General features: G+C 50.1%; 1 protein-coding gene across 1 annotated transcript; it reads right to left on the bottom strand.

Annotated features, from left to right (window-relative positions):
* Positions 1 to 6,888: 6,888 nt before the first annotated feature.
* Positions 6,889 to 7,755, bottom strand: LOC308557917 (keratin-associated protein 13-1-like; the record flags this gene model as incomplete). The annotated part of the gene is made up of 2 exons (XM_081138817.1): positions 6,889 to 7,027; positions 7,394 to 7,755. 2 exons carry the CDS (start codon positions 7,753 to 7,755, stop codon positions 6,889 to 6,891), a joined length of 501 nt encoding a protein of 166 aa, XP_080994943.1.
* Between the last annotated feature and the right edge of the window lie 8,238 nt (positions 7,756 to 15,993).

Genomic DNA, 15,993 nt, shown 5'->3' with positions numbered 1-15,993 from the left:
CCAGAAGTTTCCATTCATCTTGTTACTGGCCACTCTGTAGATCTGGCTTTTACTGATTAATTTGTAGGTGAGCCTGCGCCATTTGAGAAATGCGGATGCTGTACTGAGACAATCTGCTATTGAATTTCCTCCTTTCAGAAGGATTCTAATTTTCCTTGATCGGTAGAAACTCCTCAGCTCTTAAGCCCTCCGACGTTGGCTGAGAGGTAACTCTGCCAAATTACAAAATTAATGAGCAATCCAAACTGATAGAATTTATGGGTCTGCATTTCTCCCCAAAATAGATGGAAATAAAATAATTTTACTTTAATAAACTCTCTGTTCTGTTCTCCAACAACACTGTTCATTCTGTTATTTCTTAGTAACATGTCCGCTAGGACTCATGTTATCACTGCCTCCGGGAATGGGCTCTGGAAAGCCCGAATTTGGGGGCCGTGTACTAATTTGCTTAGACTTAGATACTCTCCCCTCTTTGAGCTGGAGTTCTCCCTGGATGCCCACGATTTCTAGCTACAGCCTTTCTCTGAATAATATTATTAGAAGACTTGAATATCCTAGTTCACACAATGAATGTGGACCCTGCATCTCTCGAAGACACTATGAGGGATTAGTGAGTGTAGAAACCGAATTTAGGTTTATCCGAGGAGGCCAGCACAGGAAGATATTAACCAGAAGCCTTGCACGCTACGTGGGTGTAAAATTTTAGAGAGATAGCACCCATTAGGTTTAGGTAATCACAGTGCAGGAAACATCTCACGTTTCTAAAATTGGCTGAATGCCTGCACCCCAATTACTGTTTCCCATCTGTTCGAATTACCTCCATTCGTGTAAGAAGTTGGGACACACAGATGGGCAGGACCTGGGCTCCGCAGCTGGGAAGCTGCTCCTGGGTTTTCTGCACCTGACCTTGCAAGTGAGACGCCGTCCATGGTGCCGTGAAGGACTCTTTCAGCCTGGCCGGCGTGGCTCAGGGGTTGTCAACGGCATTTCTCTCTCCCCCTCCCCTCCACTCTTTCTAAAAAAAAGTCAGTGGAAAAAAATATCCTCTGGTGAGGGTTAACAAAAAAAAATTTTTTTAAATATATTTTTATTGATTTCAGAGAAAGGAAGGAAGGAGAGAGAGAAACATTGATGATGTGAAACATGGATCGGCTGCCTCCTGCAGGCCCCCGACTGGGGATCAGCCCACAACCTGGGCACCTGCCCTGACCGGGAATCGAACCCTGACCTCCTGGATCCTAGGTCGACGCTCAACCGCTGAGCCACACTGGCCAGGCCAAAAAATCTTTTAAAATTAGTTTCAGTTGTATATCGAAATAAAGCTGGATACACCTCGTTCACCCCCTTCCCTCTCACGTCCACGTGTCGTAAAAAGTGAGGTGCTAACGGGGGTGGCGTGGCGGCCACGGGAGGCGTAGCCCTCAGAGAATGAACAGTGGGTAAGCATCTCCTCTCCTCTCACGGAAGGTCCGCAAACGTCCGGGTTTAGGAGATGGAATGAGAGCATCAGAGGCTTGGAGAGTCTCACAAATACACGTCAGTCATCTCATCACTGTCTGCGCTCCCCTAGAAACCCCAAAAGCGTGAGAAATCAAAGGCACTGCCAAGTTCGTCAGATTCCACCTAATCCAATTCTCCACTGAAACGCTGAAGAGTTGGGATTTCACGAGATGACAGAACGTGACTGTAGAGCTGCCAGCAGAACCCCTCGATCCCCCGAGGGCCCCATTTCCTCCTCGCGCCTCTTTTCTGCTCCCCCCTCGCTCCCCCCCCCCACATGTTTAGAAAACAGTTGCAGGGCTTACAGAGGACAAACCCAAAGGGTTACTGAAAGAAAATTTGGGGAAAATTCATCACCGTCACATTATAAAATGGTAAACAGTAAACTCCTGAAAACAGTCCAGCTCATGAATCTTCATGATCCGAGTTGGTCTCAGGCACAACCTCCAACTGAGAGAAATAATCAAATTTTTACCCCAAAACATAAGCCAACTGCAGGGCAGTCAAAACGGAGCCTCCTCTCTCAGTGCCCCTGGAGTTCAGGAGCAGGATGGGCATTTTCCTTCCTATGATGTAATAAGTTACACCCAAGTCAGCGGTTCTTACAGTTCTGTGGGTCAGCATGAGACAGGCCAGTGAGCCAGGACAAGCGGAGAGGGGAAACGGAGGCCGACACTGAACAAACTCGCCGAGCAATTTACTCCCGACACAGAGTCACCTCCCCAGAGGCAACGTCTAGGCCTCGGCTGTATTTCAGCAAAACCGGGTGGGCGACGCCAGGACCAGCTGTGATGACTGAGGACCCCGCCTGACACTGAACAATCAGGGGAAACCGCGGCCCTGGGGGAGCCACCTGGACAGCTGATGAATATTCTGCTGAAACCCTCCCCTGAGACCTCCCCTAAGAGTCCCACCAGCAAGAGAGAGAGAAAAGCCTCAGGACGAAGGCCCAGCCAGAGCTCCGCTTCCCAGGAGCACGCCCACCCCCCGCCCCTTCGCCCCCTACAGACGGGCACCTCCTAAACTCCAAGGGACCCCATGAGGCTTGCAACCGGGGCAGCGACGGGCAGCAACAGTTCAACCCCGACAGACCCCCGAGCCCATCCCCAAGGCCCCCTTTCCTCCGACTTCTTAGTGAGCACAGCAGCCCAGCCGAGGCCCACGGCCCAGCCCGCCCCCAGCTTTGATAAACATTCTCTAGAATTCACCTGGACTCGGGCTGTGAAATTTTTCCCGCACAAAGTCAAGACCCCCACGCGGCCGGTCGGCCCTAGGCAGACCCACTCCGGGTCAGGTCCCCTCTCTGGTAACGAAAAGTCAGACACACCTCACTGGGCTGAAGTCAAGGCTCCGCAGGCTCCAGGGGAGACTCTGTCCCCCCCTAGGTAGTTCCTAGAGGCCACCTGGGCTCCCTCGCCCCCGCCCCTTCCTCCACCTCGCGGGCAGCACCGCAGCTCCGATGGCCCACGCCCATCACTCTCACCTGCTCCTGTCCCTCTCTTCCATCGTCAAAGATGCTTAACATTACATTGGCTCCTCCTGGCCATCGCCCTGGTGTAAGGTCAGCTGGTATCAACCTCAATGCCAGCCACTGCCCTGACCTACCCGCGGAAGGTAACGGGATCGCAGGTCCCAGGGTTGAGGACAGGGTGTCCTTGCTGGGCACAGTGCTGCCCACCAGCACCAGGGACTGAGCTCACGCGCAGAACCAGTCAGTGCGTGAAAACAGCTCGCACGTCGGGTGTAAACAGAGCCCCGCCTGACGAGGTTCACCAGCAGCGAGATTCAACCGTGGGGACGATGAACACGTAAAACGCAATTGCACCTGGAGTTTTATCCAATATCCCGTTTCAGGCTGATAGTCAAGGTGAGAAAACTATTATTTCACAGCAAGAAGCTCAAAAGTCCTGAACGTTCGGGTGTCCTCCCCGCTCGGGAAACGGCACCCCCCGCATTCGAAGTCTCTGGCACATTCTAAATTCCTCACGAGCGAGCAACTAGTTATAGTCGAGAGTGAACCGCAGTCCACAGGATGAACAGGAGACCAGCTGGCCCCCCGGCTCCCAGGCTTCGAGCTTCCTCCGGCCGCAGCTCAGGGCGGACGCCGTGGATTTGAACTCAGGGGTTTAGGTCCCAGGCTTCTGCTGACGGATAAAAATAATTCCAACTCGTTTCCCCAAATAAATGTGACCAGTTTCCATGAAATTCTCTCACGAATCATTTCTAGGCACTTGATTCCCACCATTTCTATTTGCAACGTTTATCTCACTCGCGAGAGCAGCTTCATCGCCCCAACTCCCAGCCCGTTTCTTTTGGTCACGCCTCCGAACACGTCAAACATGTCAGTACTGTTGCTTTTCACAATATTTTCACTGAGCCTTGACCGTGAACCAAGATCGGTGCTATGGAAACATATTGTTGAATATATTTTAAAAAATAAGATGGTATTTGTGTGTTAACTCCACAATGAAAAATAAATCATGACAATGTGTGGTCTCACCTCACTGAAAGCCTGACAGAGAAAGCAAATGCTAAATAAATAGTTATTTATTCACGATAATAATGAGCTGCGAGTGAGTCCTCGATGCTAAAGTAACCTATATAAGGGAGTCTCACCCAGAGGGAGGAGTCAGGGAATGTTTGCCAGGTGAATACATTTGAAATAGGTTTAAGGAATATGTAGGGGTCTAGGGGGGGCGCTTGGAGAAGTGTTTTAAGGACCAAAGTCTCGAGATGTCATCATAAAACTAAAAGCCCTTTTGTCTGGTCATTGAGGGAAAAAAGGAAAGAACGGCCTGAAATGAGGCCGAACGATTTGGGCCGGTCATCGCTGACCTGACGCAGGATCGAACAGTCTCCCAAAAGCCGCAGGAGCCGCTGGGTAATTTTAAGCAGAAGTTTAAGACCGTCTGATTTGTTGGCTTTAAAAATATTTTTATTCAGTTAGTATTTAACAACAGAGTTGATGATTTTTGACAAATATACACACTTACGTTACCACCACCCACTAGGGACACAGAAAGTCTCCCCGCCCCAGAAGGTGCCCTCAGCCTCCCCTTTAGTCGGTCCCGCCTCCCGGCCTCCGAGCCGACTGCGGAGATTTCTACCACCACGGGGTGATCTGCCCGGCCCAGGGCTTCATAAATTAGATCGTGCAGCAGGTTCTCACGTGCGTCCAGCGTTTTCACTCAACGCCGTGTTCTTAAGATCCTTTGAGCTGATCATTTATATTCATTTCCCTCCTGTGTGGTGTCCCCTGCGAATGTGTCACAGGGTGTCTATCCCTTCATCTCTGAGGGACAGTGATTGTTTCAAGATTTAAAAAAAAATGTTGTTTTTAATCAATAATGCTTCAATGAATTGATTTGACCCCTCAGAATCGATAGCATACACGTGAGTCTATTCCAGAGCCTGTTCTCTTCCACTGACTAATAATCACGCTTATTCCAATGCCCTCTGACCGAAATGCCTCTCGCACCCCCGTCAGCCTGGGCGCTCTGTGCGCAAGGTCCCCGCGGCTCAGGAAATGGGACCTCGACACGTAGCAATTGACTAGTGACACGGACATTTAAAATTGAATCTAAACGTTGGGATTATCTCAATTTATCAAAAACACAAGAACTAGATATAGATATGGAGGCAGTCTGATCGCCAAGAAAACTTTACCAGACTTCGAGGGACGTAGGAGAAGAGAGAAGCCAAGTGGCCAAAGCAGAGGGGAGGCAGGCACACGTTCTGCTCGGGGAAGAGCTGAGGCCAGCCGGTCGCGGAGGCAGGGGGGCCGCTGTGGCCCTGCAGGGGCACCCGTGGGTGGCCTGACGATCGGACCCCAAGCTCCACAGGCTGACCGTTCGAGTCGGTGGTTATCTGCACTCCAGTTACCACCACAGGCAAACTTTCCCTCGCGCTCCAGGCTCAGCCTGTAAAACGCTGTCGTGGGAGGCTGCTGGCCTCTCGGTGCTGAGGTCTCGTAGGGAAGCGCCGCCTACGCTTGAGGAGCTGCTCATTTACAGCCATAATCGCGTCCTAATTACCTGGTTATTCGGTTAACCTTGCTAGTGGGAAGTGAGAGAAACAGGAACCACATTTAAAAAATTGTCTTAAATGCTCTCATTATAAATGACTTATAAATGAGCGAATGCCTTCTCCTTGAAACAACGCGGTGGGACATCCGCTCCTGATGGACCCTCCAAAGGCAGAGCCGAGCGATGTTATTTAGTGGACTGGTGCCCACGGGATGCTTGACAACGGCCTACGGAGCGTGACTGATGAGAATACGAGCGTTAAGGTTGGGGCCAAGCAAAGCCGTCATCCGTAATCACTAACGTGACTGGAATAAATAACAGGAATTGGTGAGATAAATTGCAGGGCAACGACTCGTGAGCCTCCTGGGAAACCGAATGCATTAATTCCTGGAAGTTAGAACCGGTTGTCTCTCCAGCTGTATCTAAAATCTATCCTTGCATTTTCCAAGTATATCAATTACAGTTATGGTAACATCTATGTCGAATATTTCCATTTAATGAATCTCTTGCATGATACATATTTTGGGTTTAGTCATTTCTTAACTTCTTGAGGTCTGGTGACGTTTCCTTGGGTATCAGCCTGTCTCCGTATCTATAGCTATGTATTCATCTATATTTCTGTAACTGTATCCACAGTTTTATCTACATCGATTCATAGATATACCATATCTATCTATGTAAAGGCATAATTGAAGGCTCGTTTGTCTTCTATTTCATGTATAACCCTAACCATTCACACTGAAGTATTATTTTTGTTCCCTGGATTTCTCATATGACTGTCACCCAGCCTGCTGCCTCTTGCCTGTTGGTTTACACACGAGGACCCCGTCTTATGAGGGAACCAATCTAATTCCTGATTTTGCTTTTAATTCATAAAAGTCTACACATTCAAACAAGAGTCTCCAACTACTTATAGTCTGAGTAAGAAAAACGCCTGAGGTCCCTCAAAATTTGTTCAAATCCCCAACTTCCTAGGATTTTACAGCCTATTTCCATGGGCATATTAATCTTTTCATGAGACTCTTTCCTATGTCACAATAAAACCCCCAGTAAATAAAGAGCTAGTGACGATAAACATAGCTGGGTATCAGAACCAACTGATTTATTAGATTATAATGATTTGACATGTCATACAATTTTGGAAGAAAATCCAATAACACTCATTCCATCTCCAGTGGAGAGTTAATATATTAATTACAGAACTTTTTAGATAAAGTCTTTTAGTCATATTGGGGGCCAGAGAGCAGGTGAGAATTTGATAGAGAATAAGGGGAGGTTCATCCCGTCCGCCGCGGAGGTGAAGACGGTGTGAGGACAGGCCTGGAGGGTAGCCGACCACAGGAAGGGAAGCTGAACAAGGTGATCAGCAGCAGGTAGACCCACAGGCTGGTCTGTAACAAGGAGACGGCGTGATCCTGGAAGTCAAGGAGGTCGGGCGGCAGGATCCGGATCCGTAGCTCAGGGAAGGGAAGCCACAGCCTCCATAGCCCAGGGGTCTGAAGCTGCGGGACCCACAGCCCCGGGAGTAGGAGCTTCGGGACCCACAGCCCAGGGAGTAGCAGCTGCGGCTGGACCCACAGCCCAGGAAGTAGGAGCTTCGGGGCCCACAGCCCAGAGAGTAGGAGCTTCGGGGCCCACAGCCCAGAGAGTAGGAGCTTTGGGGCCTATAGCCCAGGGAGTAGGAGCTTCGGGGCCCACAGCCCAGGAAGTAGGAGCTTTGGGGCCTATAGCCCAGGGAGTAGGAGCTTCGGGGCCCACAGCCCAGAGAGTAGGAGCTTCGGGGCCCACAGCCCAGAGAGTAGGAGCTTCGGGGCCCACAGCCCAGAGAGTAGGAGCTTCGGGGCCCACAGCCCAGGGAGTAGCAGCTGCGGCTGGACCCACAGCCCAGGGAGTAGGATCTTCGGGACCCGCAGCCCAGGGAGTAGCAGCTGCTGCTGGACCCAGAGCCCAGAGCCCCAGGACGAGTCGTCCAGCAGGGACTGCAGAGCGTGGGGGTCCTCGGGCCACAGCAGGACGTCTGGCAGCTGCGGGGCTCCCAGCAGGTCTCCTGGCAGCCACTGCGGAGAGAGGAGCCCCGCGGGCAGGGGCTGGGGGAGCAGAGCTCAGTGCTGTAGACCAGGGTTCTGGGGTAGGAAGAGCCACAGGAGGAGCCAGGGTGGCACAGGGAGCCCCCGAGGGAGCCCCCGAGGGAGCGGGAGGAGAGGTTTCCAGAGCAGCAGCCGTGGGACATGTTGACGGGAGACGAGATGTGAGTTCAGCGAGTGACAGTGAGAAGAGTCGGAGTCTGAGTGTCAGCCCTGGACTGTGGGGTTTATATACTCCCAGCAGGGGGTGTGGCACCCACAGGGTCATCTTTTACATATTTGAAGTCCCTCTTTTAAATACATGTAGCTCAGCCATTCTCTTTGTCATTGCCGGTAACTAACTTCATCTTTCATTTTATGGGGAACTCGTTTTGGATTTATAGCCTCTGCCAGTGAGTTGCATCAGTGCGAATGCCACCACGGTGTGTAACGAGCGCTTCCTCCCGGCCCGGAGGTCCCTCCATTCCACGTGTCCATGACCCCCGTGCGCCTGCTCCGAGGGGCAGGCTCGGTATTGATAGGAGCCCTCTGAAGGTCGGCCCTACCTGGAACCACTGATTCTCGCTGCCTCACAGGGTTACCCACCCATTGCTTACAGTTAGCGGGGCTTACGGGTGCAGCCTACAGGGTCCAGGTAAGTGAGGCAAAGGGGCCGAGAGCAGGGACCAGAAGGAACATCCTGAACCTACTTTCTTTTCAATTTAGTGTTTACAAAAATAAAGTCACACCGAGCATAAGAGATGCTATGGACACAGATGAAGAGGAACACGGTGGGAGATGCTGCCGAGACCATGAGGAAACAAGGGGCCGCGGTGGGCGGGGGGCCAGGACTCTCGGGGGGTTTTCCTACCCCGCTGGACAACCTACGGACACGCTACTTCTAAATTCAATCAAATCAAGTTTCAAAGTGAACTTAATTAGTGGCTTTTGTCTGATATGTTTATATTTGTGAAATATCCTGGGGTCTACTCTCCCAAGACACGTCTAAACCACAGCCTCAACATTTTGAATGCCCTTCGAGCGTTTCCAAGGTCACGAATGCTCCTCCGTTTCTCTCCCTACTTGTGGTGACTCTGTCCTCGCTTTCTGACTGCAGGTGGATCCAGGTCTTGGAGTCCCAAAGTTTATAATTTTGGGGTCCTTTTTAAGAAAAAGAACATGACATTATGCGTATAATAGTTGATATGAGTATGGATGCATTAGTCACGGTGGCCAAGACAGGGAAACAGCTTCAGTGTCTCCCGATAGATGATTGGGTAAAGGAGACGTGGTATATAACACACACGATGGCGCACTCTCGGCCCTAAGAAACGATGACATACTGCCATTTGTGACAACATGGGTGGACCTTGAGGACATCACGCTAAGCGAAACAAGTCAGACAGGAAAAGTCGAGAACCACCTGATTTCACTTACATGTGGGATATAAAACTGAGAGCCACAAATGCACAAACAAGAAAAACAAACAAAAATTCATAGACGCAGACAGCAGTGTGGTGGGGACCAGAGAGGAAGGGGTGGGAGAGGGCGAAGAGGGTAAGGGGGTCAAGTCTGGGGTGACCCAAGGAGACGAGACTTTGAGGGATGAGCACACAATGCAACCTACAGCTGATGTGTCATCAAATTGTAGCTTGAAACCTACATAATGTTATTAACCAATGTCACCCCAGTGAATTTAATTTAGAAACACAGAGTCAAGAAAATCTGTCTACAGTGACACAGCCTCCTAGCTGCCCTCTTGCCCCTGCCCGTCTGCACCTGTCCTCACATCAGTGGGATGTGATGGGTCCCAGCTGGGACGACAGATCACAAGCTCTCAGGCCCTCCGTTGAATCCAGCCCACGCAGGCCTGCTCATCCCACACGTATAGGCCCCTGTGGGCTTTTATTAAACTCCGAATCAGTCGCCAACACTTAAATATCAAAAGAATTCGCATAAAATATGGCCTTTTGGCTTCTTTTAAAATCCCTGAAAATCTGGCGACACCGGTCTCCTTGCTCACAGTTCCCGGGGGACTCGCTGCTCCATTCGCGTGAGGCCTGCGCCCTGTAATTCCCACAATTCCAAACACTGCCCTTTCCCACGCAGCTCTGAGGCCACGTTTCAGTCTCCAAGCCCATGCTGTTATTTTCTGTTGTGTTAGTTAAGGTCTCTCATAAATGGGACAACGGGGGAGGAATTGAGAGTCTTTGGTTTATAGACAATTTGTGTAAACAAGTTCTTATGCCCTCGAGGGGGGATCCTTCCACTTTTAATAGGAAAATATAATGTATCTGTGTTGATGGGTGAGAATGTGAAACGCCCGTCATGAAACAAACCACAGGGCGGCTAGGCCACCTTATTTGTATTTACGATCTTCTGACATAAATATTTTATTCACGCACAGAACCTGGGTTGGTTTTTACGCGGGGAGCACAGCTTACATCAGTGATAGCTTCCTTCTGAACAGAGAGGGGAGCATACAAACCACCAGAGAACAAATAAGCCGTTAAAAAAGCCGATGGGAAACTCCTGGGGCCACTGCCCGCCATGAGCTTGCCACGTACCGCCCACCACTTAAATAAAATAAAGGGTAACAGCCAGCGGGGAGCCCCAGGAGCGCTCAGAGCCCGGAAATCGTACCGCGTTCCCCACAGCGGAGTGTCTTTCTGAGGATATAAAGTGCAGCCTTGGAAAGAGAGGGAAGCAAGTCTATTTTCCGTTTCTAACGTCGTAATTCCGTGGGAACGGGCAGCCCTTGCTAATAACACGCCCCACCCTCTCTTCACGCCATCGCGGCCCCAGTAGCTGCGAGATGCTGCTGCTTGAGAACGTGGGAGAGGGGCGTCGTGGCGCGAACACGGAACAAAGCCTGCGTGTCGCTACCCGGCGAGACCGCGCAGACGGCCTCACGATGGCCAGGAGCGACTCGCTAGAAATTCGGGCGACGTGAATAGCAACTGAGATCGAGTGTGAGAGCTGAAATTGGGAGGCGGGGGGAGAAAGGCTTTTGAGTCAGAAAGCAGAGGCCCAGCCTGCTGACTGTGAGCGGAACGGGCGTGGCCTGGGGCGCATCGCAGGCGCTCCCCGACATGCGCTGGCTGAGTGAAAAGGGAAGCTGGCAGGTGATTCAGACGAACAAGGGGTGTAAGACGTGTAGGTATGAAGTACTTCTGTTGTAACCCTCACCCAAGGATATTCTTTCCATTGATTTTTAGAGAGAGTGGGAGGGAGGGAGAGAATCATTGATGTATTGACTGGTTGCCTCCTGTACGTACCCCAACCAGGGCCGGGGATCGAATCTGTAACCCAGGTACGTGCCCTTGACCGGGAATCGAACCAGAGCCCCTTTGACGCCCAGGCTGACATTCTAACCACTGAGCCACACGGGCCAGGCCTATGAACTACTCTTTGCCTTGTCTTTGGTTGGGTAGCTGAGAGAGGGTTGACTGTATATATTACGAGATTTGGAAGCTATTCTTCCCAGAAGCTATGGTCAGATAAGACGCGTGGGCTTACATTTCCCGGCCTGGGGGACAGTGGAGCGGTGAGAGGAAGGGCCCAGCCGGACCTCGTCTGGGGGCCTGAGCCCTTTCCTCTCCTGCCCCTTCCTGGCCCTCAGGTGTCACCATCCCCTTCTCATTCCTTCTTCCCAGAGTCTTTGTGGAATGAAGGCACGAGCATGTCACAGGCAACCCCACGATTACCCTGCACTTACTCATCCAGCCTCCAGAAAGTGGCCAAGGGTAGGTGGGCTGCCTGTCCGTGACCTGCATCTGCAGAGCGGGGTGGCCTCGGAAACGTGGGGGGTGGAGAGCAGAGCAAAGCTGACGAGGAGGAGGCTGTTCCAAGGTTCTTCTGGGTTTTCAGAGCCTTAAAAAGAGAGGATGCTTGAGGTTTCTGTTTCCACAGCTCGTTCACTCTTGTAACTAGGCAGGTACCCTGGACAGGAAAGAGCCGATGCTCTGGCGTGGCTTCTCCGGCGTGGCTTCTCCGGCGTGGATTCTCTGACGTGGATTCTCTGACGTGGATTCTCTGGTGTGGATTCCCTGGCGTGGCTTCTCTGGCGTGGTCCTTGCTGAGTGTTGCTCATTTCTGAGCACAGCTGGGTGGATAACTGAGACACACACCGTGGGGTGACGGTGCCCTGTGTCTCCTAGAGGCAACTGGGGGCGAGCTCAGCACCTGGAAACCTCTGGCGTGGGCTCTTGTTTTGGTTTTCTCTCTGACTCTGTTTGCTCATTTCTCCACTTCACTGTTCAAATGCTGTGATGTAAAGTTGGATCTGGCAACACCCCCGGTGCCCAGAGAGAAATTCCCTTGCAGTCTGGTCCCATTCAGGGTAGACCAGGGCTCGGGTGAGAGTGGCCTGGGAGCTGTGAGACGCAGGTTAGCTGTTCACTCCCAGGGAAGTGTCCCGCACGGGGTTCTTTCTTTCTTACCTTTCTTAAGGTGCTGAGCTCTCCCCCCTCGCTTCCAGGAGACACAGGGCACCGTCGCCCTGCTGTGTGTGTCTCGGTCACCCACCCAGCTGTATCCTGGTATTAGGACATGTAACTTTTTAACATATCCTAACACCAGGATTTGATTTATTTTTAAGGGCTTGGAATTTAAAGCAAACAAACAATAGGCACTCTCAGGACACGGTGGGATGGAGTGTGTTGGGTCACTCAGGATCCTAAGCTCCGGTGAGTTTGAGTCATGCCTGTGAAAACATGGGCGTCAGCGTCCCGCCAGCCTGGTGAGCCGCTCTGGGGAGGGCGGTGCCATCACAATCCAGGGACAGTGTGACATGAGGCTAAGAGCCTGGCCCTGCTGTTAGGTCTCCTGGGAGGAAACCCTGAAGCTGCAGTTTCCAGCCCTGTGACCCTGTGCTGTTGACCGGAGCCTTTCCTGCCCCACCTTCTGCTCTGGGACATGGGGGTTATGGCTCCCCTTTCACTGGGTTACAATGAAAATTCATGGGGTAATAGATGTGAAAGACCCAGAGTACTGCGGGCAATCAGTGAGGAATGTGTGGAAATCTCTGCTCAAACAAGCTAAGGAAACGCTCCCCCAGTGACCCTAAGGCATTGCGTTCGAGAATCGCTGCTGTGGCCCTCTTAAGTACATTTTCATTGAGTCACTTTGGTAACAGAGCACAATGTTTATAATTAATGAGAAACTTGGGATTTCAAAAAATACACTTGTTCAAACATAAAAACAGGACAACTGCAGCCCCGTAGAGAGCAGAGTTTTACACCTCGTGGGACCAGGTCAGCCTTTCAAACCCATGTGAGTGGCCTTCTCACTGGGTGACGGGCGAGCTCACTGCTGGGCTCACCTCTCATCTTTTGTGTCCCCCCCGATGTTGATTCCACATGACATTTACCTTGGTTTCCTCTAAGCTGATGGTGCTCTGGAAGAGAGGGCGCCTTCCTCTGCTCCACCGATGGAGTGAAGTCTACTCCCCTCTGCGCTTGTTTTCAAGACTAGCTGAGCATTTCTACTCATTCCCTAAAACGCTCTAAATGTAAGTGGTTTTATTGATAGTTTAGATTCCAAATCATTGAATGAAAAGTTCCCAGCTCTCATTTTAAATTTTGAGATTTTAGTGTTATGATGCCTTTAAAAATATATTTATATATATTTATATATTTATTTATATATATATATTTATATATATTTATAAATATATATATATATTTCAGCGAGAGAGGGAGGGAGAGGGAGAGAAACATCAATGGTGAGAGTCATGGATCGGCTGCCTCCTGCATGCCCCTGACAGGGGATCGAGTCCACAACCCAGGCATGTGCCCCGACCAGGAATCGAACCCCAATCGCCTGGATCCTAGGTCGATGCTCAACCGCTGAGCCACGCCAGCCGGGCTGAACACAGTTTATGCTGCCTACTTCTGGATCCTCTCTTTCCCGTGTGTCACTAAGGAACAGAGACATGCCAGCATATTTTGCAATAATTTGCTTAACTTAACATCGTAATCAGGTTCATGACTCTGCTTATTTATTTCAGTGTGTTTTGTGTGCTTTTCCTCAGTTTTCTTGGGCATGAAGGTGCATCGTTCCCGCCTCCCTGGGGACACCATCGAACCTCGGGCTCAGAATTTCTGGAGGGTGTGTGTGTGCCAGGCGCCCGGATAGAGAAGTCACTGTGGCAGGTAAACTCTCAATTATCTCCCTTCTTTCTCTTTTTTTTCTGGTCTCGATCCAAACTCCAAGCCTCCAACAATGGATTTTTTGAAAAGCCCAACATTAATCGGCTTCCCCCCATCTCCTGTGAGATAACAGGAAGCATGTAAGTTAAGAAATGTGTCGAGAAAAGATATTTCTTTCATGCCGGCTGTTTCGTTTGAGACCCAAGTGTTATCTCAAAGAAGCAGAACCCAGATTTAACCTAAGATCAGAATACAGTTCACGCCGCCCAGAAATACATTTCAGGCCCTAACAGAGTCTGAGTCCGCGAGAACCTGGGAATGGGCTTGGTTCATCCGCTCAGTCGTTTACACATCTACACATCCACTCATCTGTTCAAGTTTAATAAATAATCCATCCGAGTGAGAAAGGCAAGAACAAATGAAATAAATAGAATGAACAGAATGAAATTTGGAGTAAGGAGCCTGAACTGGAATCTTAATTCTATAACTTACAAGAAATGACCTCACATAAATGACTAAGCTTTGTAAAAAATTCCCGCCATAATGTGTGTTTTTTTTAGTATCTATATTGGTCCTTCTGCTCTTTCCTTCCCATCTAAAGTCTATGTTGCTCCGTTGTTTCGATCTCTGTGTGTCCAGGAAAACCCTTTAGACTGAACTTGCCCAACTCTTTAGCTTTCTTCCAAATGAGCTTGCTTTTGGCTGTGAGTAGCCCTGAACTCCTGTTTCTATGGCCTTTTATGCTCATAATTTTATGGCCTGTAAATTAGAAGTTAAAGCAATGTTCAGTATTGACTCACAGAAAAGTATAAAGTTGATGACTCTATTGGACCAAAGGGACCTTTTCAGAGAAAAGCTCACTAAGCCTCAGGGCAACCACTGGGGGTCGACCTGAAGCCCAGCTCCCTGGAGCTCAGCTGAATGAAGTGGATTCAGATGCTCAGGGAAGGTCCAAGGGGCCCTGAAAGGGTCGGAGAGTCTGGGTGGAAATTTCACTCTTTTCTCTGAGCGGATATAAGACATTTTTGGCATCATCGGAGCCTAGGGCAGTGGCACGAAGTTGCAGTAGATCTTAGATATTGATCTTCTCTGGTTTGGGTTAATCACATGTAGACAATAGTCTAATTAAAATTTATTTTCGACAGAATTGAATCACTGGGGTTGAAAACTGAGCACGCTCCCGCCCGATTATTCCACCTCTTCTCACTCTGCTCTCCCGATCGCTCTTCCTTCCTTCCCCCCCCCCAGTCTCCCCCGTCATCCGTCTCCCCGGCTGCCGAGGCTGCGGGCCGGAGCGTGGACTCAGATAACGCTGTGCTGGTTCCAGTCCCTGCTGCATCGCAGCTCCTCCGTAACAGGATGGGGATTATTGTAGAACCACCGTGAGTTAAATAAGATAACTCACGTCCCATTTATAATACTTAGCACAATGCCTGGATCGTAGAGAATCTTATTGAATATTATCCACAGTAATTTTTATTAGGAAAGAAAATTGGGATTCTGCCATGTGTTTAAAATTTAATCATTAGACTCTCTAATCTATTTCACCTGCGTGTTTTTAAAGACCTAGGAACGATTTTAGCCATGTTCCTAGTTGCCGAGAATTCTCCAGGGTTTTCACCCTCCCTCTGTGCGTGGATGACTGACACGGCGATGCCATAGTTAAGATGTTAACAGTGACAAGTACAGTGTGTGGAAATGTTCACCCTACAGCAAATGGCAGACATAGTTTATAACTTTAAAGTACTTTTTAAAATTGATTTTAGAGAGAGGGGAAGGGAGAGAGAGAAAACCATGGATGTGGGAGAGAAACATGGACCGGTTGCTCCCGTGTGGTCCCCTGACCGGGGGACTGAAACCACAGCCTGGGCATGTGCCCGGACTGGGCAGTGAACCAGTGACCTCTCGGTGCACAGGACGATGCTCGGCCCACTGAGCCACGCCGGCCAGGCCACATAGCTTATAACTTTAAGTGAACAAACGCGTCTCAACAAGTGTGTCTTCCTGTAGCAAAGATCCAGGTGTTGTTAAAACTCTTAAAATAAACGGGTCAGTACTAGAGGACCTGGGGTACATGTAGGACTCCTACGGCTCAATTATAGGCCAGGAAACAACCAAAAAGGTTCAGACAGATACCACGGAAGCAGGTATACGGAGGGCAAACAGCACGGGAAAAGCTATTTCATTCTATCAGGCATGAGGGAAATGAAAACCCCCCACTACATGCTACCAGGTGAAATAACAACGATGGTG

The sequence above is a fragment of the Miniopterus schreibersii genome, assembly GCF_964146895.1.
Source record: "Miniopterus schreibersii genome assembly, chromosome: 5".
In the NCBI taxonomy this organism is placed as follows: domain Eukaryota; kingdom Metazoa; phylum Chordata; class Mammalia; order Chiroptera; family Miniopteridae; genus Miniopterus; species Miniopterus schreibersii.
The sequence above is the reverse complement of the archived record's forward strand: the minus strand, read 5'-3'. Positions and strand labels throughout refer to the sequence as shown.